Source organism: Neomonachus schauinslandi, chromosome 13, assembly GCF_002201575.2.
Source record: "Neomonachus schauinslandi chromosome 13, ASM220157v2, whole genome shotgun sequence".
Taxonomy (NCBI): Eukaryota; Metazoa; Chordata; class Mammalia; order Carnivora; family Phocidae; genus Neomonachus; species Neomonachus schauinslandi.
Window position 1 is genome coordinate 51,046,531 of NC_058415.1, and position 23,752 is coordinate 51,070,282.

The 23,752-nt window shown below is 44.0% G+C and overlaps 1 protein-coding gene across 1 annotated transcript in view; it reads right to left on the reverse strand.

Annotated features, from left to right (window-relative positions):
* Positions 1 to 22,261, reverse strand: part of MOB3B (MOB kinase activator 3B) — a 118,469-nt gene extending 96,208 nt beyond the window's left edge. The window contains exon 1 of the mRNA XM_044920612.1: positions 21,701 to 22,261. Coding sequence (XP_044776547.1) covers positions 21,701 to 22,118 — 418 coding nt within the window. The 5' untranslated portion in view covers positions 22,119 to 22,261. The remainder of the gene's footprint in view (positions 1 to 21,700) is intronic.
* Positions 22,262 to 23,752: the final 1,491 nt, after the last annotated feature.

Consider the following 23,752-nt stretch of genomic DNA (forward strand, 5'->3'; position numbering starts at 1 on the left):
TGACAAATGCTTATGAAGCAATGGTTTGCAAACTGTGTTCCTTGAAGCTTTAGGGTTCCATTTCATGAGCGAGGCAGGTACTTCACCTTAAGTGGGGGGGGGGGGTCTCTCAGCCTTTCATCTACCACTGTAGCCAATGTAGATCCAATTTTACTCATTTTGTTTCCAGTTCTATACCTTTGTTTGTTTGAAAAACATACAGAAAGGTTTAAAACCAGGAAAATGGTGTGTCTGTACCAAAAACATCACACTGTATTTTTTATAGTTAAAACAACTTGAGAGTTGAAGCCAAGATAAAAGCAGAGTGTGGCCAGGTGGGATTCAAAGGAGACAGGAAATTCCTGAGAGAGGTCATCATAAAACACAAAAGCTCATTGGGCCAATTATTAAGTGAGGGTTTCTGTGGTAGTTGTTTTTAAGTATTTTCTGTGAAAGTAGGCACAACAATGCCTGCTTCTTACCACCATGTTAACCTTCTGAACCCTCCCTTTCAGAACATTAACCGCATGGATTCTGTTCCACATTTTGTGAAGCTGCCATCCTGCCTGCCAGAAAAAAAATTTCCCAGTCAAGGATCAGATTTCACCTGAGACTCTTAAGCCCCAAGAATTTGGCCACTGCTAATTTAGCCAATTCCTTAAACAGGTTCCTCCACTTGTAAATCACTGGGATTTTGTGCATTGCTAGAAAAACTGACTTCTGCAATTGGGGGAAAGTTCAACTTTTTCTTTCTTTCTTTTTTTAAGAGAGAAAGTTCCATTTTTTTTTTTAAAGATTTTATTTATTTATTTGACAGAGAGAAAGATAGCGAGAGCAGGAACACAAGCAGGGGGAGTGGGAGGGGGAGAAGCAGGCCTCCCGCTGAGCAGGGAGCCCGATGCGGGACTCGATCCCAGGACCCTGGGATCACGACCTGAGCTGAAGGCAGACGCTTAACGACTGAGCCACCCAGGCGCCCAGAGAAAGTTCCATTTTTAAAAATGGTTTTCCACCCCTGAAAGGACATTCTCTGTATTCCCAAAGGAGGAGATGCACATCACCCTACAATTAAAAAATAAGCAAACAAATCCCATGAATCACAACCAAAGAATCAAAAGTTAAACAAACAACAGTATATTCCTCACTTCACTAAAGATGTGTGGTTTTACTTTGGTTGTTAAATCGAACTCCCGATCTGCTTTCCAACAGGCCTAGGGACTCAAAAACCACATCTGAAAGGAGATCCAAGAAAGAAAATGGAGACAGGGTATCTTCTCGGCTGTTCCTTCCCCATTCTTCACAGAATTCAGAGGGCACCAAACCTCATCAAGATGAGAGCCTCAAGCACTTTCTAGAAAGACAAGACTTCCCTTGGGAGGGAGAGCTTGACCTTGAGTGGCAATAGGAGCTAACTACTATGGAGAGAACATGAGAACTTGGATGTAAATCTTCCCTGCAAAGCAAAGTACAGCATGGATGAGTGACAGCCACACAACTCCTGAGTCTCCACTCCCCTTCACCTTCTTTGGCTTCCCTTTCTAATCTGCCTTTAAAGTGTGGGGTCAGGGTGACGGGGGAGGTGTAAAGCTGGGAATCTGGTCATTCTCAAATGCAAAACTCCTGAGGCAGCCCCAAGGGAAGAAGAGAAAGAACATTTTTTTTTTTCCAAATGACACCAAGCGGCCTTAAGTAAATTTATTTGTTCAGAAAAGGTCGGTAAAGTCGTGCTTTTCCCATTGAAAACTGTACACAACGCATCAACACGAGGCATAAACACAGCTCCATGTACTAAGAGATAAATAAATATGCTAAAAATTCCCCCGAACTCTCTAGAGTACCAGGCTGATATATCACACAGAATAGATGAGCTAAAAGTTTTTGGACATCACAGTGCAGGGCAGTTTAGAGCAGAGCTAAAAAAAACTTTTTAGGGCTGGAATGAACCAAGCACCAGCCTGGAAAAAAAAGGTAACATTAGAAAACAGGCCAGCATCAATTAGGTAACGCACTTCACAAAAGCAAAAGACATCAGGCAAACAGCTACCATTTTCAGAAAAATAAAGCAGCAATGCTAAGAGAGAAACTAATTACAAAGAGGAAGGCAGCCTATTATTAAAATGGCCACAGAAAGTAGATCCATGGTTTCACTCCCAGACATTTCTAGAAAACTTATTTTGATCACCCAGCCAGATAGGAGCTCTCCTTCTTTTACTATTCTGGCTATTCTGTAAGATTTCTTTTCTTTTTTCTTTTCTTTTCTTCTTTTCCTTTCTTTTCTCTCTCTCTCTTTCTTTCTTTCTTTTCTTTTTCTTTCTTTTCCTCTCTTTCTTTCTTTCTTTTCCTTCCTTCCTTCCTTCCAACCTTTCTTTCTGTAAACTCAATTTCCTTCCCTGGGTAGTTGGAATAGTAATAACTCCATCATAGGATTATTGCCATGTGAGTTATTAGAATAATCAGTACACTAAAAAGTTCCATTTTGTGTTGTCATATTGGTAAAACTTTTATGTTTTAGTCTTTCTTCACTTTGAGATGCTAAGCTCAAGGAGTGGGAGCACTTTTTGCTCTTCTTTCTGTACCTTGCAATGCACTACCCCTTGCCCAGTACATGGCGGATATGCATTCACTAAGTCTCTCTTGATCTGAACTGAACTCCAGCCAGGGTTGCATACTCCTGACCCTTGTCAGTCATGCCTGCAGCGCGGGTTCTGTCGTCGACAATCCTTCTCCGTAACAGCTTGTTAGCACTTGAGAGGACCCTGGAAGTCTTCTAGTTTGATACCTTCCTATCCAAAAACAGTGTTGGGAAAAATGGACGGTTCCCAGCTTGTAAATCAGGGTGGGTTCAACTCTAAGCTATGCATTAATTAGTTAGTGCCCCTAGAGGGTATTCTTTCTCTGCCCCCTTGATTCTATGCCTTCTTATGCAGGGAAAGGGGGTATCAAAGTAAGGCGTCAGGATGAGGTGAGGTAGGAAGAGGAGAAAAAAAGCTGTTTTCCAACCTCAGCTAAAAACACAAAAACATTTCCCAATTACACTGAATACTTGGATTCGTCCAGGAACAAGAGAATGATGCTAAAATAATCAGTCCAGGGACATCCTCTTCTCTTGAGAATATTCTCTTTCCTTTAAGAAAAATCAACATTTTCCTCTGAGGAAATTTTTTAAAAAATGAGGTTTGCTGATTTTCAACTAGGAATCCTCCCCCAAATTTTAAATCAGAAATTGCTCCAGTCCCTAGCTCCCCTCTTTTTCAGCTCCAAACACATTTCCACCCACATCTGTCCCATGCCATAGCTCTTACCTTCGCCCACCTTGAGCAGGAAGATGATTTTAGACTAAGAGGCTCCTGTGAATGAAGCCACAAGGAGGTGAAATTGTTGTCAGATGAGGTACAAACCTCACTTACCGTCACACAAATCAGAGACACAAAAAGTCTCTGAGATAAACCAATCTCGTGTCTTCTGCCTTAAAAAGAGAGGTGTTTCTCTCACTTTTTCATCCTGCCAAGGATACCAAAAATGAGCCTGCAAAGCCCCATCTCCACCCTTCCAGTTAATCAAGTCTGAAAAATTCCTGCAAGCAAAACAACGGAGGGAGGTTGTGCTGTGAATCGTCAAGGACTTTAGAATCCCTGTGATTTATAGGTGAGAATGAAGCCTTTCCGTGCGTGGGGAAGGTGCATGGGATTCGTAATTTACGGTTTAGGAATTGCAGGCTATGGCAGTAAACCTGCTCAGCTACTCAATCACCCATTAGAGGGTGACCTCTAACGGAGCTTGCGGAGGGCAAGCAGCCTTTTCTCCGCGGGTCAGAGTTCCTGGCTTACCCAAGGGCCTTTGCACTGAACAAAAGAGAAAACCACTTGAGTGAGCATAGTGAAGCGGGCAATTTGGCGGAAGGGAATGAGGGCAGGAGGGGCAGTGCAGCATCACGAGGGGAGAAATGGAACTGAGAAGTCAAGACGCACAGTGCTCATTCACCCTCTCTGGAGACGCAAGGCGGCTTCCTGTCTCTCACTCCTCCCTCTGCAGGCATACGTTCTCTGCTTTGGAACTGGGAAGCGGAGCTGGCTAGGCTGTTTGGCACTGATGTCGATCAGAATATCTTTAGGAGAACGGGGCTGCTTTAAAAATGTGCTCGCCTCTCTTGGAATACTGCCTGCCCCTCTCCTTCTATGGACCTGTGATATGGGTCTTTTCTGTGCTCATCTTAAACCTCTCAACATGCTACTCTTTGCAGCCCTCCTACCCTCTGCTCTGGTGACACCACTCTCCTGGTTTTCCTTACTCTGACTTCTCCAACTCCTTTACCAACATACCCCTGACTCTGCTGCCCCAGTAACTTTGGCGTGCCTAGGGCTCTATCCTAGGCCTTTTCTCTTTATACTTTAAACTCCCTCCTTAAGTGAAGCCACACCTATGGCTTCAATGCCCTTTGCATGGCCCACCTCTTTTCCGAGTCCCAGACCTGTATATCCACTAGCCCGGTGCATATTCTCACTTGGATGTCTCAGAGCACCGCAAAATCAACTCATCCAAACTTCCAGCCCCCCAGATTCCTCCTCCGAGATTCTCAGTCTCACTAAGTGGCTCTACTCAAGATGCTCAAGCCAGAAACCTAGGAGTTACCCTTTACTCCTATTCCCTGCTCTATCCCCATACATTCCATCACTGATTCTCCCGCTAAATCTCTCCAATCCACCAAATTCTCTCCACACTTGAGTTAGGGTCGCACCATCTCTTATCTGCATCACTGCAGTGGCTCCCAGCTGGTCTCCGTGCACCCATCCTCGCCCCTCCCCGATTTGTGGCCAGGGCAATCCTTTTAACGTTCAAGTCTTACATTGGCTTCTCTGCCATCAGAGGCTCCCTGCGACCGCAGAGTAAAGCCCGGAGTTCTCAGGACCTCCGTGTTCTCGTGCATGGCCTCCAAGGCCCCGCTACCCCCTGGCAACCCCCCCGCGTGTCACTCCTGCCTCACTCACTATGCAGCACTCACAACTGCCTCCTCTTATCCCTCGGAGATGCCACACTTTTCTCAGCTGGGAGCCTCCACATGGCTCTCTCCTTCCGCCCAGACCACCTCCCTCCCCCGCCTTCTCACCCTTGCTGAATCCCACTCGCCATCCAGTGTCACCTTAAAAATCACTTCTGAGCTCCCCCCCCCTTACAGACTTTGTGTGTGTGTGTGTGTATTTGTATTTCATATATTTGGCACACTGCATTTTCTTCTGCTAAACTGCCCACATTTGTAATGATTTTTTTCACTTGTTCATTCGTCAGCTTACACGGAGCACGATGCTCTAGGCACCGGGGCGGCAGCATCAACTGCGCGGGATTCCTGTGCTCACAGGGCTTCCATCCTTTGTAAAGTCTCACTCACTATTTGATTTTAAGTTCCGGGAGGAGAAGGTCATGCTTGTTTGGTTTACCATAGTATTGCAGGGCTCAGCACACCAGCACCTCTCTGGTGCGTGTGAAATATTCGGTAAATATTTGCTCACTGTCTGACTGGCCTCCCGAAGTTACGGGGCACGCAGCGAGTAAATACATGTTGAATTAGACACCTTCTTTCAGGCAATCATGTGCATTGAACAAGGTAATTTTTCAGATTCATGATGATGATTTTCATTTATCATTTGATTTTTAGTAAGGAACCACTGGTTCTCTTATTCCTGTTAACTAATATAAATGAGTAAGATAATTTCAGAATGAAAACAGTATTAAGAAAATTGGACAAGATGGTCTACTAGAGACAAACAGAAAGGATCTATGTCATATTATGTCAAATGTTTAGAGAAGTTCTCTCCAAGGAGGGGAAATCTGAGCTGAGACCTGAATGACAAGGAGCCAGCTACACAAAAATCCAGGCGGAGGGTTCTGGACATGAGGAACAGAAAGTGCAAAGGCTTGGAGGTGGGGAGGAAGAACTAGCAGGGGTGGAGGGTGGGGTTGAGAAGCTCCAAGAACACCTGGAGTCCGGTGGGCAGGGGGAAATGACGCAAGAGGAGGTCTGAGTAGCTAAGGGCCTGCTTGTGAAGGATGCAGCAGACCAAGGGAAGGATTTAGGACTTTTTTCTGGTTGTAGTGGGAAGATACTGGAGCTTTTTAAGCAGAGAATGAACATGATCTGATTTGTGATTTTTTTTTTTTTTTTTTTTAAGATTTTATTTACTTGACAGAGACACAGCGAGAGACGGAACACAAGCAGGGGAAGTGGGAGAGGGAGGGAGAAGCAGCCTTCTCGCCGAGCAGGGAGCCCGATGTGGGACTTGATCCCAGGACCCTGGGACCATGACCTGAGCCGATGGCAGACACTTAACGACTGAGCCACCCAGGCGCCCCTGATTGGTGATTTTTAATAAAATATCTTTTTGCTATGTGAAGAATGAGCTAAAGAGTGTTGTGCCCCCCTGGGTAGTAAGATCTCCCAGAATATCAAAGACTACTATAGGAAAAAAAATAAAAAGTTATTCGTTAATTTTACTCCTTTTTGCTGAGTTTCAAGCCTTTCTCAAAGCAATGGGATAACTGTCCTATTTTATTGGACATGAGCCAGTTAAGAGGCCATAGCTCTCTTATCAAATTTGTTTACTTATTTATATGAGATCTATTTATCTACTAATCATTGATGACTCTGATCCATTTCATGGGGAAAAAACAGTAGTCATTTCTGATTAAAAAAAAAAAAAATCTCCCTTCAGCTACTACAATGTGCATAACACTGTCACCAGAAGTCTTCCTTCTGAAATGCTCTGATGCATCCTACATTTGTCAAACTCATTATTTATGAGCAGTGAGCTATGCAATAGAGTGAGAACCATCCTTAGGGAAACATCTGCCTTAGATCTGAAACTGCTTATTCTCCAAGGAAAAAAGACTTCAGTTTTTGTTTTTTTTTTTAATGTCATTTAAAACAATGTGTCGAAGTATTTTTAGTCTGAAGCCTTCTTGTTAAGGCATGGAATAATGACTTCCCTGAATCCTACTGCAAACAAAAACACATCTAGAAACTATGGGAGAACAGCAATCACGTTGCTATTTCTTAAATTAAGGAGATGGACTGCTGGACGAGCTGAACGGAGCATCCTGATAAAGCCCTCCCATGCAGTATGTCAGATGCATTTTTCCTTTTCTTATTTCACTGCAGTACCACTAAGACATTGTGATGCAAGCCAGTCTACCTGTTGGAAGCCACACCCACAGACAGCAGTAGCAGTAACTGCACAGATAGTTGGGGGCACTGAGAATTCTTGTGAGGAAGGGGCTGTACCACCCGTTACAGTCACTCAGCCTTTTACCACACTTCAGTTTGGGCAGAGGCGCAGAGCATTAACCTTAGAAAAAGCCTGAGCAGTAAAGTCAGGGCACTACCAGCTAGAGGGGAGCTTGATTCAGAGCCCCGTTCCTGCCCAGCCTGGGAACCCTCACTTGCTCCCTGCTCAAAGCACGGTGCCCAGCCTGAGGTTGTGGCTGGCTTCTGAGCTTCTGCTAAGTTGGTGGGAGGAGGCCCTCTTCAGTGGCAGGAGGTTTAGGACCCGTGACAGACCCATGAGGATGAGGCAGGTGCTTGGGGCAAATTCACTAGGAGGCAACCAATAGAGCCCCAGCAGATGGCAGAGTGCTATTGCAAGAGGATAAGGGACAGGGAGAGGAACTGGGCTGGCCAGTGTTCAGCATGGAAGGGACTGGCATCAAGTAGTGCAGACCGTGTCATCAGTCTGGACACCAGAAGTGACTCCAATATGGGCACAACTGAGCAGACAGGGTGGGATGCCAGTCTTAAGGGACTGGGGTAGCAGGTAGAGCTCCAGGCAAAAATTCACTTCCTGGTCTTGGAATGCGGGATGTGGGGTTGGCCCAATAAATAAGATTAGGAGAGACCAGCCTGCCACTAAGACCTGGGAAGAAAGTCAGAGCCTCTGCTGGGTGAAATGCTCCAACTATGGGAACAGAGGGCTCTCAGGGGTGTGGAGGAGCCCCTGAGAGGTAGCCACAAGGACCGGGCAGACCAGTCTTTGTATCCCACTGATGAATACAGTACTTGGAATGCGGAGGGGCTTAATAAGTAGCTGCTGAATTAATAACCCCGAACCTCGTTCTGAAACCTAGCTTTTTCAAGAAACCTGTCCTTACAGATCTATGTAGTGTGTAATTTAAAAGGTTCACTTTGATAACATCCCCTTTCAAACTGTCTTGGAAAAGGCTACTCTATTATATCTGAAAACCTTGAGCCCTGCTCTTGGTTGTCTTTCTCCCGAGCTGACAGAGTGCCCCATGGACCTCGCTCAGAGGCCAGGTGCTGGAGAGCATGGCGGGGAGGCCAGGGAGCCGCAGGGGGTGAACCATACACCTGTGCCACCCGAAACAGCAGTGCGTCTAGTCAGCCCCATGAGTCATCACAGACTGACAAAGGCAGCCAGATTCCAGGGCTGTTCTAACACTCAATATGTTTTCGGGCTAAAAAAATTTCCCGGGCCCCGAAGTGTCCACTGTCTGAGGGGTGACTGAGAAACCACGGCTGAGAAAGTCCACCTCTGCAGGAGGTCCAGAAACCTGCCTCTGACCTCACCTGTTGGGGGGCTTGCAGCCTCTAGGGTTTTTATTTCTGGGAGCCTCAATCACGAATTGGGATGTGCAGCTTCTCCTATGGGAGAAAGACCCAGCACCTACTTTGCAGAGATACTGTATCGGCAATATTATTAGGAATCATGGTAGTTGATATTTATCACACATTTTCTACATGCCAAATCTATGTGTTATCCTAAGACCTCATAGCAACCTCATGACCTAGGTCTTCTAGCATTACAGCAGAGGAAATAGGGTTAACCAACCAAGGAGCAAAGAAGGGGAGGCAGAGGGAGGCACGGGGATTGTACATATGGTCCTGAAAATTGAAGACTGTACTATACTGGTCTGCCCAGTGATTCGGCGTGAAACCACAGGGCGCTGAATGGAGCAAGCTGGCATACCCTCGTATTCTTTTTTTTTCCTCTTCTTCTTCCTAACCAGTGAGACTTCTAATCTTTACACACACACACACACACACACAATCAACCCTCACCACACACATGAAAATCACTGAACCACCTGTCTCACCTTATTAATTAATGGGAGGTTTGTCCCATTGACATCAATGTCCCAAATTGCAGGTGACTGTGTCAAAACCCCAGCATTCAAGGCCATGACTTGAAATACCTTATTTCATCCATGCAGGATTTCTTCTGCAAAGGCCCCACGCCCTGGTATCACAGAGAAGTCAAACGTTTTGCATCTTTGAATTATCCTTTCATTTGTTTCCTCTCTCACTCAGTCTTTGAACATCTTTACATCTGTGAGTTTATGCGAAGGCATGCACGCACATGCCAAGAATGTGCATGTCCCAGTGAAAAAACACGATGGAGTCAAACAGAGCTGCTACAGGCCTCCACAGGCTGCGGGACCCCGTGCCTCTCTGAGACGGTCTCCTTATTTGGAAAACAGGCAAAACACACCTCTCTAAAAAGGCCATTCCAAGTAACTGGACTTTGTAAAGCACCTAACCTATTGTAGATGCTCAGTAAATGAGACATATCATTATTACAGCAACTGCATAAAATCAAAGCTAGGTAATGACATAATGCACTTAGAAAGGCAGATGTGAGATGTGCCTCTGACAAAGCAGTAAAACACATTTCATTTGGCATAAGATATTTTTCTAAAGATTTATTTATTTTAGAGAGAGAGCGAGAGCGTGTGCGAACATGAGTGGGAGGGGCAGAGGGAGAGGGAGAGAGAATCTCAAGCAGACTCTGTGCTGAGTGTGGAGCCCAACGTGGGGCTCGATCTCATGACCCTGAGTTCACGACCTGAGCTGAAACCAAGAGTCAGACGCCTAACTGACGGCACCACCTAGGCACCCCTGGCGTAAGGTATTTTAAAAACCCCACCTAAAAACTATTCTATCCCCAGAATCTGTCTCATCTCTGTCCATTTGCAGGTTGGAAGCACTATGGTCATGTCTATCTAAAGCTGACTAACGGCTGTCTCCAGCACAGTGTCCTTTGTCATGGGGCTCAGTTAATGCCGAATTTAATTATCTATGCTGCTGATGGAAAGAACAGGTCACAGATAATCCAAAAGAGCAAATATTTCCTAGATCATTCATCCAATTTCTTTCCCATAATAGCTTACAAGTATTACTTAGGTTTTGGCTAATGCTGGTACTCTATAAGAATATGTACCAGTTGATGGTGAGAAGACATTCAGGGCCTCTCTGATTCAGACAGAACACCATCCTGAACTTGAACACCTGTTGCAAAATATTTGCAAGGTGAATAACCGGTGGTGGTCAACCAGTCCTCACTGTATGGCACAGTAATTATTTCACAGCAATTCCATTCAAATTTTAAAATGCTGCCTAGATGCACATCAAGAACCACCAATTAAGGGTCTAGTTTGAAGTCGCTCTTTAGGTCGGTATGAACACACTGCTAAAGAAACCAGAGGGTTCGTTTTTTTCAAGAGAGTATTAGCATCTTTCTTTTGTTGGTCCTACAAAAGTCTGTGAGAGAGAACCTACCTAACTATGAACATAGGGGGAGAAAGGTCATCAGCACTGCTGGGTAAATATCACAAAGTTTATGTCCCACTGATCAATGGGACCCTAAGAACAGTGTTGGCTAACTGGTTTTACTACCATGATGTCACCAATGTCACCACTGCCACAAGGGACAGCAAACCCTCAATGAAATTTTAATTTGTGTTCATTCAACCAAAATGTCAAGTGCAAAGGACTGGCCTCCCCATTGCTCTACCTCTATCAGTGGTTTTCAAAGTACTGTATGGAACCCTGGGGGTTCTTTCATGGGGGTCCTGTCGGGTACACAAAGTCATCACATTTCAACTATTTATCTGTGACCCTGGACTTGAACATAAAACAACATATCACAATACATCGAAATGCAGAAGCAGATAGGAGAGTCCAATTGTCTTCTAAAGAGACATTAAAGAGATTTATGTGCTCTGGTAAGTGCTGTGAATTGTGCAAGACTGTTGAATCTCAGATCTGTACCTCTGAAACAAATAATGCAATATATGTTAAGAAAAAAAAAAAAAGAAGAAGAAGAAGAAGGTAGCGGGAGGGGAAGAATGAAGCGGGGGAAATCGGAGGGGTAGACGAACCATGAGAGACGATGGACTCTGAAAAACAAACAGGGTTCTAGAGGGGAGGGGGTGGGAGGATGGGTTAGCCTGGTGGTGGGTATTGAGGAGGGCACATTCTGCATGGAGCACTGGGTGTTATGCACAAACAATGAATCATGGAACACTTCATCTAAAACTAATGATGTAATGTATGGGGATTAACATAAGAATAAAAAATAAAATAAAATAAATAAATAACAATGCCACTCTTCTTACTCTATTTTTTTGTTTTGGGAAACCATTACTTCTCATGGAAAATGTTATATATGTTAATATGTGGTAAGTTTATTATTTTTTCAATGAATAAATATTTGTAAACTTTCCTACTTGTAATTTCTAATATGGTAACATTGATAGGTACAACCCATGTAAACAAAAGGCCTTTGGAATTTTCGATAATTTTTAAGACTATGAAAGTGTTCTGAGACCAAAAAGAAAGGGAAAAAAAAGAAAAAAAAATTGAGAACCACTGTTCTACATCTATCTCAAATCTTACAGCATCCCAAATCCCTGTTCCAACTTTGTCTTCCCAGAACTTATCACTGCCTAAAATTATATCATACATTTATTTGTTATTTTTCTGTTTTCTCCACAAGTCAGTCACTTGCCTATTTGTTCCCAGATCCATTCCCCACCCTTTGCAACACAGGTTCCCCAGGCTTCTGTGCCAAAGACAAGGGGGGGCACTGGGAGGAGAACAGAGCAGGGAAGAGATGCCCAGGCACTTTTCATCGCCCTCTCTTCTTTGGACTCATCTTCTTGGCTCCAGGGCTTGTGGACCAGGTCTTTGCTCTGTGCTCCCAGCTCCTGCTGAGGAGCCCTGGCTCCCAGGACCTGTAATCCCCTCCCCTCCCTTTGTCGAATCCTAGGGTCATGGTGGCTCCCACCTTTTGTTATTACTTGCTTGCTACACCATCCCAGTTTGACTGTCCAGCTCTGCCCATACTTCGGGCAGAGAGAGTCATCTCAAGTTCCTCATTTAAAATAGGGATAATAATAATAATGGTCAAGCAGAGCTTCTGTGACGATTAGAAAAAAATATCCAGAAAGAACTAAGCACTGTGTTTGGCCCAGAATAGGTAATACATGTTCGTTAATATGACTACTACTGTATTTTAAACTTTGGAATTTTACTGCCCTACAGAAAAAATGGAATCTACTGCTTTCAGCTGGTGGTCAAGTTTTGATTCTTAACTGGGATTCTAATGGATGTGGGAATTATTTTTTTTCCAAGATCACTACTATAATTATGATATGGTCAATAACTTTTCTCAATTTTTATTTCAGTTGGAAAAGGAGTGTGCAGAGAATGCTGCAGGAGAAATTCTCCTCTGTAATCAGGCATTAGAAACTGCAGTAAATCACAAGTCTCCCCTTTTTATATCACTGCAAAAAGGAAACAAAGCTCAAATTTATTCAGCACTTAACTCTCTGCCGGGAACTCATGAAGAGCTTCATGTGCATTATGACACTTAATTCTCATAACCTTACAAAGCAGATATCATCATTACTACCCCCATTTTCCAGATGAGGAAACAGGCTCAGAGAGGTTCAGGGCTTGCCAAGTCACAGAGCTCATAAAGCGAGGAACAGAGTTGAACCCGGACTGATGATGAGCCGTTCGTCCTATACTACTTTTGGAAAACAGAAATAAAATCATCAGAACACATCCCATGTGTTTTGACAGTTCCTGCCCACAGACAGTTTCCTAGGGACCTTGGTATATGTCATTAACATATTTGCTCACATTTCTCTTCAAAGACATGGGAAGACAGATGCCCTCAGCTATAGGCTTTTTCTTCCCTACTTTGGGATGGCAAAATATGGATGGTTTATATTTGATGAGGGGCCATCACAGGTAAATCCCCAATATTCAACAACTTCCTTCCCTCTGCTTCTTATAGGATCCACGGTAGGACTTCCTGCTGGGCCCAGCAACCAAGGTGATGTTGAAGGAAGTCATCCACAAGTAATTCTTGGTCGTCCCCAGATGCTGAGGCTTCACTGTGCTGCCTTGCCAAGCGTCAGCGCTCCCTCACTTCAGCCTGTCATCGCTGGCACCTTCCCGGATGACAGGACTGGGGTAAGCAACAAAACAAACACTCAGCAGTTGGCTGCAGTGTCTCCCTTAATCACTGCTCTCCACTCTTGGGATCGATCCTGGGCTGAGCGATACAGAAACACCGAAAACCTATCGCTTCTTTTGAAGAGTGATTTCTCCGTTTCCTCTGAGAACACTAACAATTCATTTTGTCTCTCCATGAAGACAAACACTTTCACTTCCAGAGGCATGCCCTGAGAATCAATGAGACACACCATTAAAGAGGTATTCACATAATAAAAGGATTCTTTGACAAGCTTTCTTTAAATATTGAACTTCCTCTGAGAAATGAAAATGTGAGCCAAGTGACAAAAAATTCCACACCTTCCTATTTTGGGGAATACATTAGTTCTCCAGGTGGCCACTTAGCGCAAAGTGTTCTGCCAAGCACTGCATCCTGTGGCGGAAACAAGAAGGTGGAATCGGCTTGGTGCGGCCCACACAGGCTATGCATGTGAAGCATCTTCTGAAGTCCTACTGTGGACCTGCTCCTGGCCCCAGCAGTCAAGGCCAAGCAGGGTTAATCTCATCCCATGCAAGTTTCCCCTTTCTTCCACTGGCTCCATGAGATGCAGCAAAAGAGGAAGGGAACATGGATGATCAACTCCACAGTCAGATGCTTGATATAATTCGTGGATTTTTATCCGAGGTTCTTTCCTTCTTCACCTCAATTCACCTGACACGTCTACTTCATCACACTGATACCGTGTGATGCTGAGGGAAGGAACGTTTAAAGCATATCCAACACTGAGCTAAGTGTTTGAAATGTAGCATGTTATTTAATACCGTCAACAATCCCATGAAGTAGCTACTGATACACGCATTTTATAGATGAAGAAACAAGCTTAGAGAGACTGAAGATTTGCTAGTAAAAGTTGATTACTGGGATTCAAAGTCATGTCTGGCAGATACTAATGCTTTTGTTCCTTTTTACCACCACCCCCCGCGCCACCCCCCCACCCCCCCCCCCCCCCCCCCCCCACTGGCTCCCTTTCCCAAGCATCCATTTTACTAGAAGAAGACTTAATGGAAAAGCTGATTATGTGAAGGAAAACATGGATAGAATTAGACTATGAATTTAGCATGAGTTATTAAAGCTAAAATGACAGAAAGGTCCTGTCTGCAGAGACCTTACAGACAACACATGTCCCTAAACCTACAAGGTATTTTAAAGGAAATGAATCACTCTCTACACATGGAGATCTAGGGCAGGCCAATAATTGGATCTCCCTTCAAAATGACATTATTTAAGTATCTATACCCTCTCTATAGGGAGGCAGAGCCCTGGTCAGGAGGGCAGAGAGGAAAGGCCTCTGGTATCAGGGCTCTGCAGATGAGCCCTGCTTAGATAAATAAACCTGTGCTCTCTGTAGAAGTCAGTTGGGAATTCCAGTACATGCTTAGGGGTCTCATCCTCACTCCAAATGGCTTGTATCACTGTTCCTTCCAACTCCATACTCTGTTCTGGGCAAGAGTTCTGGTTAAGTCACTTTTGTCCATCCCGTTGCACTTCCAGATATATTTCCACATCCCCTACAGCATGGCTCTGAGCTGGCCTGCTTCTCCATGCAGCATTGACCTCCATAGTGTAGCCTTCCCTGGCTAAGGAAGGACGCCATGTCTACACTCACTAACCAAGTTAAAGCAGCAGATGCCCCACCCCTGGCCCATTTCAGCTTGTTTTTCATCTCTGTTTTCCACTGAATATCACATATCCCTTTTGCCTTCCCAACTGATGCTGAGAAGTAACCACTTGTCATCTGAGATCTGGCTCATTAAAATTGCACAGCACAGGTAATGGAGAACTCAGTGCAGGTTGGGACAGTAGGTAATTAGCCTTCCCTTACAGGGCAGTCTCTAGGTCCTCTGAGCTCCCTGTATCTACTTCCCTTCTTCTCTGCTTCTTATCACAAGGAGGCACTCACCATTTTTCAGAGGCATCTCTTGGGATTTGTTGAGTGGGGGTGGTTATTTAACACTGTCCTCATTAACAGAGCCACCAAGTCACTGCAGTATTGGGTTAACAAGGCAGGGAATTGTGACCATCCAAAATAGACCATCAATTCTCCAGTAGCCAGTGGGGGTGTGGAAGAGTAGATTCAACTGTGTCTGCAAGTTTTCCATGAATATACAACTGAACAAACTTGGGGTCCCAGGCACCCCAGAGGAAGAACGTTCTTAAAAAGAGCAGAACCGGGGCACTTGGGTGGCTCAGTCGGTTGAGCGTCCAACTCTTGATTTCAGCTCAGGTCATGATCTCAGGGTCCTAGGAGCAAGCCCTACCTCGGACTCTACACTCAGGGAAGAGTCTGCTTGTTCCTCCCCCTGCTCACACTCTCTCTCTCTCTCTCTCTCAAATAAATAAATAAGATCTTTAAAAAAAAAGCAGAACCTTGGAGTTCCCATCAGTAAGGGCCCACTATAATTTCTATCAGACGCAGGGCCCTATTTTCACATTCCTCACTGTGACTGTTGGGTTTGTCTTAGGACTTTTCCCAGAGAGGATTTACCATCTGTAACAAGCAAGGGTAAATCAAGGATGGTATTGGTTCTGGGATACGAATGTCACAGACTTGGGATGTTGGAGTAGTTGTGACCATGGCTACAGAGTTGGGCCACCTTGGGTCTGAATCCTAGCGCTGCCTGTGTGACCCTGGCCAAGGTACTTAATCTTTCTCATCTGTGAAATTGAAATCATACTATGTGCCTTAGAGGATTGTTTTACATTTTAAATGACATAATGTAGGTAAAGTATTTAGGGTAGTACCTGTCCAAAAGATGGCAGCTTTATTATTAGAGCCCTCCCAACTAGTAAATTCTTAGAAAGCCAAACAATCTCTTAGATCCCAAAGGCAAATCATATTTCCAGGGCCTTGGGAAAACTTGCTAGCTCACAAGGCTTTCTTGGGAGCTCCATTCCTGGCACGAAGCTACCTGAGAACCTTTTCCCCATCCTCTTGAGAGATCAAATTGAGGTAACCTTGCCCAACACTGATTTTACTGAGTAGCTTGTCCCAGATGTGACCGGTAGGCTATCTCCCCTCTTCTCCACTAACCTGTACCCACCCTCTGCTGAGGTTAGCTGGTTTAACACTGGACATGGGCAGGTTCAGTACTCAATTTTCTGAAAACCAAGTGAGAAGACCCAACCAAATGGCTTTTTCCCTATAGTTAGGTGTTCATCCCCAAAACTCTAGCTCCTTAAAAAACACTGAAATTTCCCAAAGTCTTTGAGAGATGACAACCTGTAGAGAGATTATACCCCATGACAGAGCAATTCGGCAATGAAGACTGCTAACTTTTAAAAATCTTGTTGAGTCTTTTATAATGCATTTTATTGTTCTAGGATACTGTTCAGAAACTGCCCAGTGGTCTCCATGAATTTGGGTTGGTAGTTATGCAGAAATGTATGCAGAGAGAGAAAAGCAATGAACACATTTGTTTCTCAGCACCACTTAGAGGTGATTATGGCTCTGGTTGGTTGTTTCTACTCACACTGCCTCCTTTAATCCTTACAAAAGTCCTGTGAGATTGAATTACAGTTGTCAGTTTACAAACAGAAACGTGTAAGCTCAGCAATTATGTGTTTACCAACGTCACAGAACACCTCGCGAGGGCAGAGCTCCTTGAATTAATTCAAGTCTCTGCAAGTCCAATGCTAGTTCTACCACACGGTAAATACATTTTGCTGATGTATGTTCTGTCTTACCAGTGTTATACAGATTTATATCAAAACCAAAAAATGAGGGAGACCTACAATAAAAAAAAAAAGTTAAAATTTAAAGCCTAACTATAAACCCAGTTCCCTGACACCTCATGTCTGAAAAGTTCTCCCCATGGACATTTTTATAGTCTCACGTTTCCTGCCACAATATTTTGAGAGAGGATGAAACTCAGCTGTAGCCTCATGCCAAAGGGATGCGACTATTTCCACAATGCACTTGACCACTGAACAAACTACTCATTGTAGAAAACCGTACAGAGCAACCTGACATTCTGGACACTATGGAAGCTGCTCAAGGACATGAACTCTGCTTTGCTCTCTCAGTGCCTAAAATAGGGCCTGCTTCCGAGCAGGTGCTTGACAAGCAGTCACTGAATGAATGAATGAACAAACGAATGGTAGTAATAGGTCATTACAGGCTCACAAAGTGTTTTCATGAGGCTAAGTCATACCTTCCCCAATCTTGGAATGTAACATGGAAACAGTTACAGTGCCTGGACACACACTCCAGGCATTTCGGTGGTGATTTTTTAAAAAGAAGCAAACAAAACAAAATAAAACAAACAAATAAAAAAAAATCACTTCCTTAAAAGTTATAACAAAATCAGGTTTTGTAAAATTTTCTCCATCCCAGACAACCTCCTAGAACCACTGATTGAGAAATCTTTAGCCATGTGAAGGAAAATCTGCCAAATAAAGATTCATGCTATGAATGGTAGGGGGGGACAAGGGCATGGATTTTTCACTACTCTTGAACCCAAACTCTGACTTCTGAATGACTTATTAGCTGTACGACCTTGGGAAAGCCCCTGAGCTTGTTTAAATGTCAGCATCCTCAGTGGTAAAATGGAATATTTAATTAATTTAGTTATTGCAAGAATTAAGAAAGATTAACAGCTTGCTCTTAGCAAGGTCAAGAGACGTGAGTCCCCTCCCTCGCCTTTCTCGCTTTCCTTCTCTGCTCTCTCCTTCCCTGACACCCATCTATTCTAAAACCATAAAGGTAGGTGAGATCATGTAATTAATTTTTAAATGTTCTTAATCCTCCTGTTCAGAGACTTTTTAAAAACATGAGTTGGAGGAGCTCTAAGTTTTCCACTCATTTTTTCCTTAGTGTTAGAACTAAGATATTACGTCCTATTATATAACAAAAAAACAGAGAAGCTGAGGGCTAGAACATGAAAATTATTGTTAACTAGACAGGCAATAGAATAAAGAAGAAGGATGTAGCTATTTTTCTGCTGTTATCTCTAAAAGTGGTTGAAGAGATACAATGGAAGAGGAGGAGGCCTCTGCTTCTAAAGTTACTGCTGTCTTAGAAGCTTTCACAGGGACATCTGTTGACTTTTTCACAAAGGAAGCTGAAGGGGATCAACGGGGAGTGGAGGAGACTATGGTTCACGAGGGAGCCACATCTGTTTGGTATGCTCCCAACTGAGAACACTCGACTTCAAAATAGTATGGGTATCCTAGTTAAACTAGGATCCAGGAACAGATGAAAGCTTTTCTTTCCCCCCATGTTTCAATGGCAGAGATCAACAGCTGTTTATATGCTTTAATACCTAACTGAGGGTGAAGTCTTCACATCTGTCAGTATTTTCCGGTCCTATTTCCTTGGATCACAGTGGGGAGGAGGTGAAGTCTGAACCCCTCCCAATTCCCAGGCAAGAACACAGAAATATGCCTGGGATCCAAAGCCATAATGCTAAGCAGAACTCCCCATTTCTCATCTACCCAGGGTCTGCTGTTTGCAGAGAATTCTTCTTTTACTTCATCCTGACAGACATCTTGATCATTTCCATGATAATGACTCACGGCAGACAAAGATCAAAAAGATGAAAAGTAGGCTGGAATCAGGGGGAGGAAGAAGAGGAGGAAATGAATTCTAACAGAGAAAGTGGCTCCTAAAGATAAGTTTTTTTCAAAAGATAGAAACAATTTAATCCAAGGGCAAATGACAGAGGTGAGCAGGATGCTGATGAAGACCTTTAGGGTAATGGTGGATGGCAGTGGTTTTTACTGACCTCTAACATTTCACGTTGGAAAAATTAAACAGAGAAAATTAAACTCTATGAAGGCAAGGTGCAGGATATACTGAGGAGGGTGATAAAGGGATTCAGAGGTTCTGTTTAAATTTTGATCACCAGCACTACAGACATGTTGGGACTTTATAAAGATTATTTTTTCCTTCATCCTTCCATCCATCGACCTGTCTATCCATCCATTCAATAACTTGTAAGCCACCAAGACTGGACTTGGTACTGAAATATTTAAATGAATAAAAGACATTCCATAACCTTAAGAGGCTTACATTCTAATGGGTGAAAGCCTTCACAGAGGACATGGTATAAAGGATGCAGGAAAATTCACAAGTTAGAGAAGATGGGGGATTCCAGAAGGAGAAAACAAGACAGATAAAACCAGAGAGGTAAGATACAGACTGTTTTTGAGGGGGAATGAAAAGCATTCTGGGCAGTTAAAATAAACAGAGGAGTGGCAGGTGCTTAGTACAAGTGCAGATTCTTTGGTCTCATCTAAGAGATTTTGATTTAGTTGGGGGAAGGTCAAAGAATTTGCATTTTGAAAAGAAGGCCCACGTAATTCTAAAACAAACAAATGTTTGACAACTCCAACTTATATAGATTAACATTTCCCCAAAGATGCTAATGGTGCTTCATTAAAAAAAAAAAAAAAAAAGATACAGGTTCAAATTAGGAAATACTACATATTAACGTATTCCTTTCTCAGAGACTTATAATGCACATTAGCATATTAAAAGTCCTGCAGTAAAGAAATTGTTTTCATTCAGCAGTTCCCAACTTATTTTCCATGGACAAAAAAAAAAAAAAGCACAGTGCACCTCTTAAGGTCTCTCAGAACTATGTACTATGGAGCAAAGGTTGGGCAGAGCTGAAACAGAGGATTCTGACCAGGTGAGTATGTTCTGCAAGTCCACTGAATGGCTAAGGAAATGTCTGGAAAAAGACAGCAAAGTCAGTGACTCTGGGGGACATGGCGGCATCCGCTGATTTCCTCCAAGTAAAGTCTAAAACCATCTATGATGTCCTAGTTTCCAAGCCGACTGCCAGAAGCTTCCTTACTCTCAAGTAACACACCATGGCTCTGCGATGTTATTTCTGGTCATCAATTCTATGTGGTAGCCACAGCTGCCAGAGACAGCAAAAGTGCCCAGAGTTCAAAGCACCAAGGAGCAGAAGCAGAAGGCGAAAGACGAAGAGGACGTATCCTTGCCCACATTTATTTATCTTTATTGCTATCACATGTTCTGCACAGAGCATTGGCAGTTGGCGAAATTCCTCCTAGCAACAAAAGAAGCCTCTGACAGTCAATGAAAGTACAAAAAGATATGAACCTAAGAACGTCCCATCCCCCTGCGGTGCCTGTTACATGGCTGGGGGAGTTTTGGAACCCTGCCTTCTTCCTCCTGTGCTGGTGAGCCCAGGGAGTTTGCACAAGCACACACACCATCTCCTTCCTTAGCAAGGAACAGCACAGAGCAAGAGCAGGTGAGAGCTGGACAAGCAAGGCAGCAGGGTGATTCTGAGCAAATTGGTTTGCGTGCTGAATATTTCAAGATGTACATGCAATGTATACACTTTTCTCCCCCCTGGTATTAGCTTAATTACTTCCATACCCCCCCACACCCACCTCAACTTCCCATATGCCACATGGAGACACACACATCCCATCTAGAGGGGATTTCAACAATGTGTTCCAAATGCTTCTTTTATATCCCAAACCATCTCAGAGCTTTTTAATACTACTGTCCAACAGCACAAGTATTTTCTCAATCATTCCACAAATAGTTCCTGAGTGCCTACAAAGGTTCCAGGGCACCGTGTTAGATACTGGGAACACAAGAGTGGAAGTAGGAGAGTGCTCATTCCTATTGAATCTCAGGCCTAAAAAAACAAAACAAAACAAAACCTGAATTTTAAATTCAGCCTGTCAGTGCAGGGAAAATCCAATTATCAGCAGCATAAAGAAATATAAAAGGGAGATAAGGTTTGGTCCTTCCCCTTGAAGAGTTTTATGGCTCAGAGCACCAAGCAAATGAAAGCATTTGCATTTCAAGTGTCCTAGTGGGTCCAGCAGCTTACATAAGAGTCCACAGTTAACAGTACAGCCTGGAATTAATAACAAATGATCAGGAGTGGGCAGAACAGAATGCCAGGATCACTATTTCCCCAGAATGCCAACCCCTGTTTGCTTCATCCCCAAACAAGCACATGGATTTTCACACTGGGATTCCCTAACCTGAGAGACGAATACCAATAAATGCACCAGAGTTAATGAAAATTTAACTAATTAGCCAAAAAAATGAAAATTCTACCAGGATAACTGGGTGGGTTTGGAGTCTAGTCCTAAGGAAGCCAGCAAGATCAAATCTAACATCTCACCAAGGCAATGTTCCCTAACATGTGGAATGTGTACCACTGAGGCCCACAAAATAACTGTAAGTAGTTCACAAATGGTTTTTTGGTGTTTTGGTGGGTTTTTTTGTTTTGTTTTTTTAAATTTCAAGGAGGTATCTTAGATGTGGAAAAAGACACTGCTGGTATAGTGGAATTTAGGGAAATACCAATAGGTGTTCCCCAGCATTTAGAGACAGTCCTAGAAGAAGCCTCTGCAAACTTTCTGAGCTTGGGTGGGATGCAGCAAAATAAGCAAGAAGCTAGTCACGGACTTACCCACACAGGTTGGAAATATGTCCTCATTGTTGATCTGCACCTCGATCCAATCCATAAGAAGGTTCATGTACTGAGGAGCTGGGAGGGCAGTTGGCTTCTTGTACTTGAGGTCATCCTGCCACCGATACTCATATTTGGGGCCCCCCGACATCACGGGGCAGGTCTGCTCGGTGCAGAACTCACAGATGGTGCCATAGATGAGGTTGATCCGATTGAAGAAGTCCACCACGTGCACCGCCACCCAGTCGTTCTGGTCCTCCCCACTGGGCAGCTGCACAGCCGCCTTCAGATCCACGCCCGAATTGAGGGATGCCTGAGCCCGTTTGTGGAGCTCAAATCTCTGTGTGCCAGGTTCAAATTTCCTCTTGGGCCTGAAGGTCTTGTCCTTGTTGAACACCTGCTTCAAGGCTATGGACATGGTCTTCTCCTTCTCTTCCTTTTTTTTGCAGGAAGCAAAAAGGCACCTAGAACTTTTCAGGGAGAGGTCACAACCCAGCAGGGTTTTCCACTGCCAGCCCTCTGGCCCCAGGCTTGCGGTCTGCAGCTTTTAATCTCTTTTAGGCGGCCCCTTCCACCTTCCTCTTGAATAGTCTCCAAGAGAACCTCATGTTTCTTTCTAAAGGCTGAAGAGAAAAGGGTCTTATTAGTACCCAGTTTGCATGTAGGAACGACAAATGCTTAGATCTGATTTCCACCTCGCTTCTGCCAGTACCTACTTCCACCCAGGTATAAGGATATTGAGGACACGCCAAACCCCCGAGCATCTGTAATGGTGATTCAAACCACACAAATAACTCTTTTTCTTCATGGCCTTGGTCAAATCTCTGGCAACTCTTCCCTGTGTGGACATAGGCTAATGGACTCTCCAAGAGCTTAACATGAACATGTTAGTCAAGGGCCCATCCCCATCCCACATAGGCCCCTTTATAGAGCACTCCCCACTGCCTTTATTGAGTAAGCATGGAATCGCTACCCCATGCTCTTAAATATAACTGGTTGGAGCAGGGGTGGCTATCACACCATGCTGGCTAATAAGAATACCTCTCCTCGGAATTTGGGATCAGGGCCCAGCCTTTGTCAGGCATTGTTCCTGAGAAACAATGAAAACTGGGCCTCGTTGAGCCCTATTTGGACCACATGCAGTGCAGTTAAGAAAGCTGCTCTGCAGAGAGGGGAGGGAGAAGAGAAGAACAAGGAAGGAAGGAGAATAAGGAGCGGGGCGGGGGGGGGGGGGGGGAAGAGGAGGAGAGGGGAGAGGAGAAGGACAATGTCCCTGACATACAGAGAAACAGATATAAGAGCACAAGTGGCTATAGGAAGAAGACGACAAGAGAAAAAGAGAAACAGTGAGGACAGTGGTTTCTTGAGTTCCTGTTAATCTTCTAGGAATTGGTTCCAGTTATTATTATTTATTTTTTTTAAGATTTTATTTATTTATTTGACAGAGAGAGAGACAGCGAGAGAGGGAACACAAGCAGGGGGAGTGGGAGAGGGAGAAGCAGGCTTCCCGCGGAGCAGGGAGCCCGATGCGGGGCTCAATCCCAGGACCCTGGGACTATGACCTGAGCCAAAGGTCCTGCTCAGCGGGGAGCCTGCTTCTTCCTCTCCCTCTGCCCCTGCTTGTTCACACTCACTCTCTCTAGTGCGTTCTCTCTCAAATAAACAAATAAAATCTTTAGAAAAATAAATAAATCTCTTGTTTCACTTCAGCTAACTTGAGAGGGTTTTGTTTCTTTCCAAGAATCCTTAACTATGACAGCATTTATCACCCCTGTAATATTTCATCCTTTACACCTTTGATACCATACCCTAGAGTTCTGAGGCAGGGGTGTACAACAAAACTTTCTGTGATAATGCAAATGTTCTCTATCTTTGTTGTCCAATATGGTACCAACTAGCCATATGTGGCTAGTGAGTACCTGAAATGTGGCTAGTGTGACTTAAGAACTGAATTTTTCATCTTACTGAACTTGAACGAATTGAAATTCAAATAGCCACATGCAGCTAGTGGCTACCATTTTGGAAAGTGTAGCTTTGGTCTTCAGTACTCTC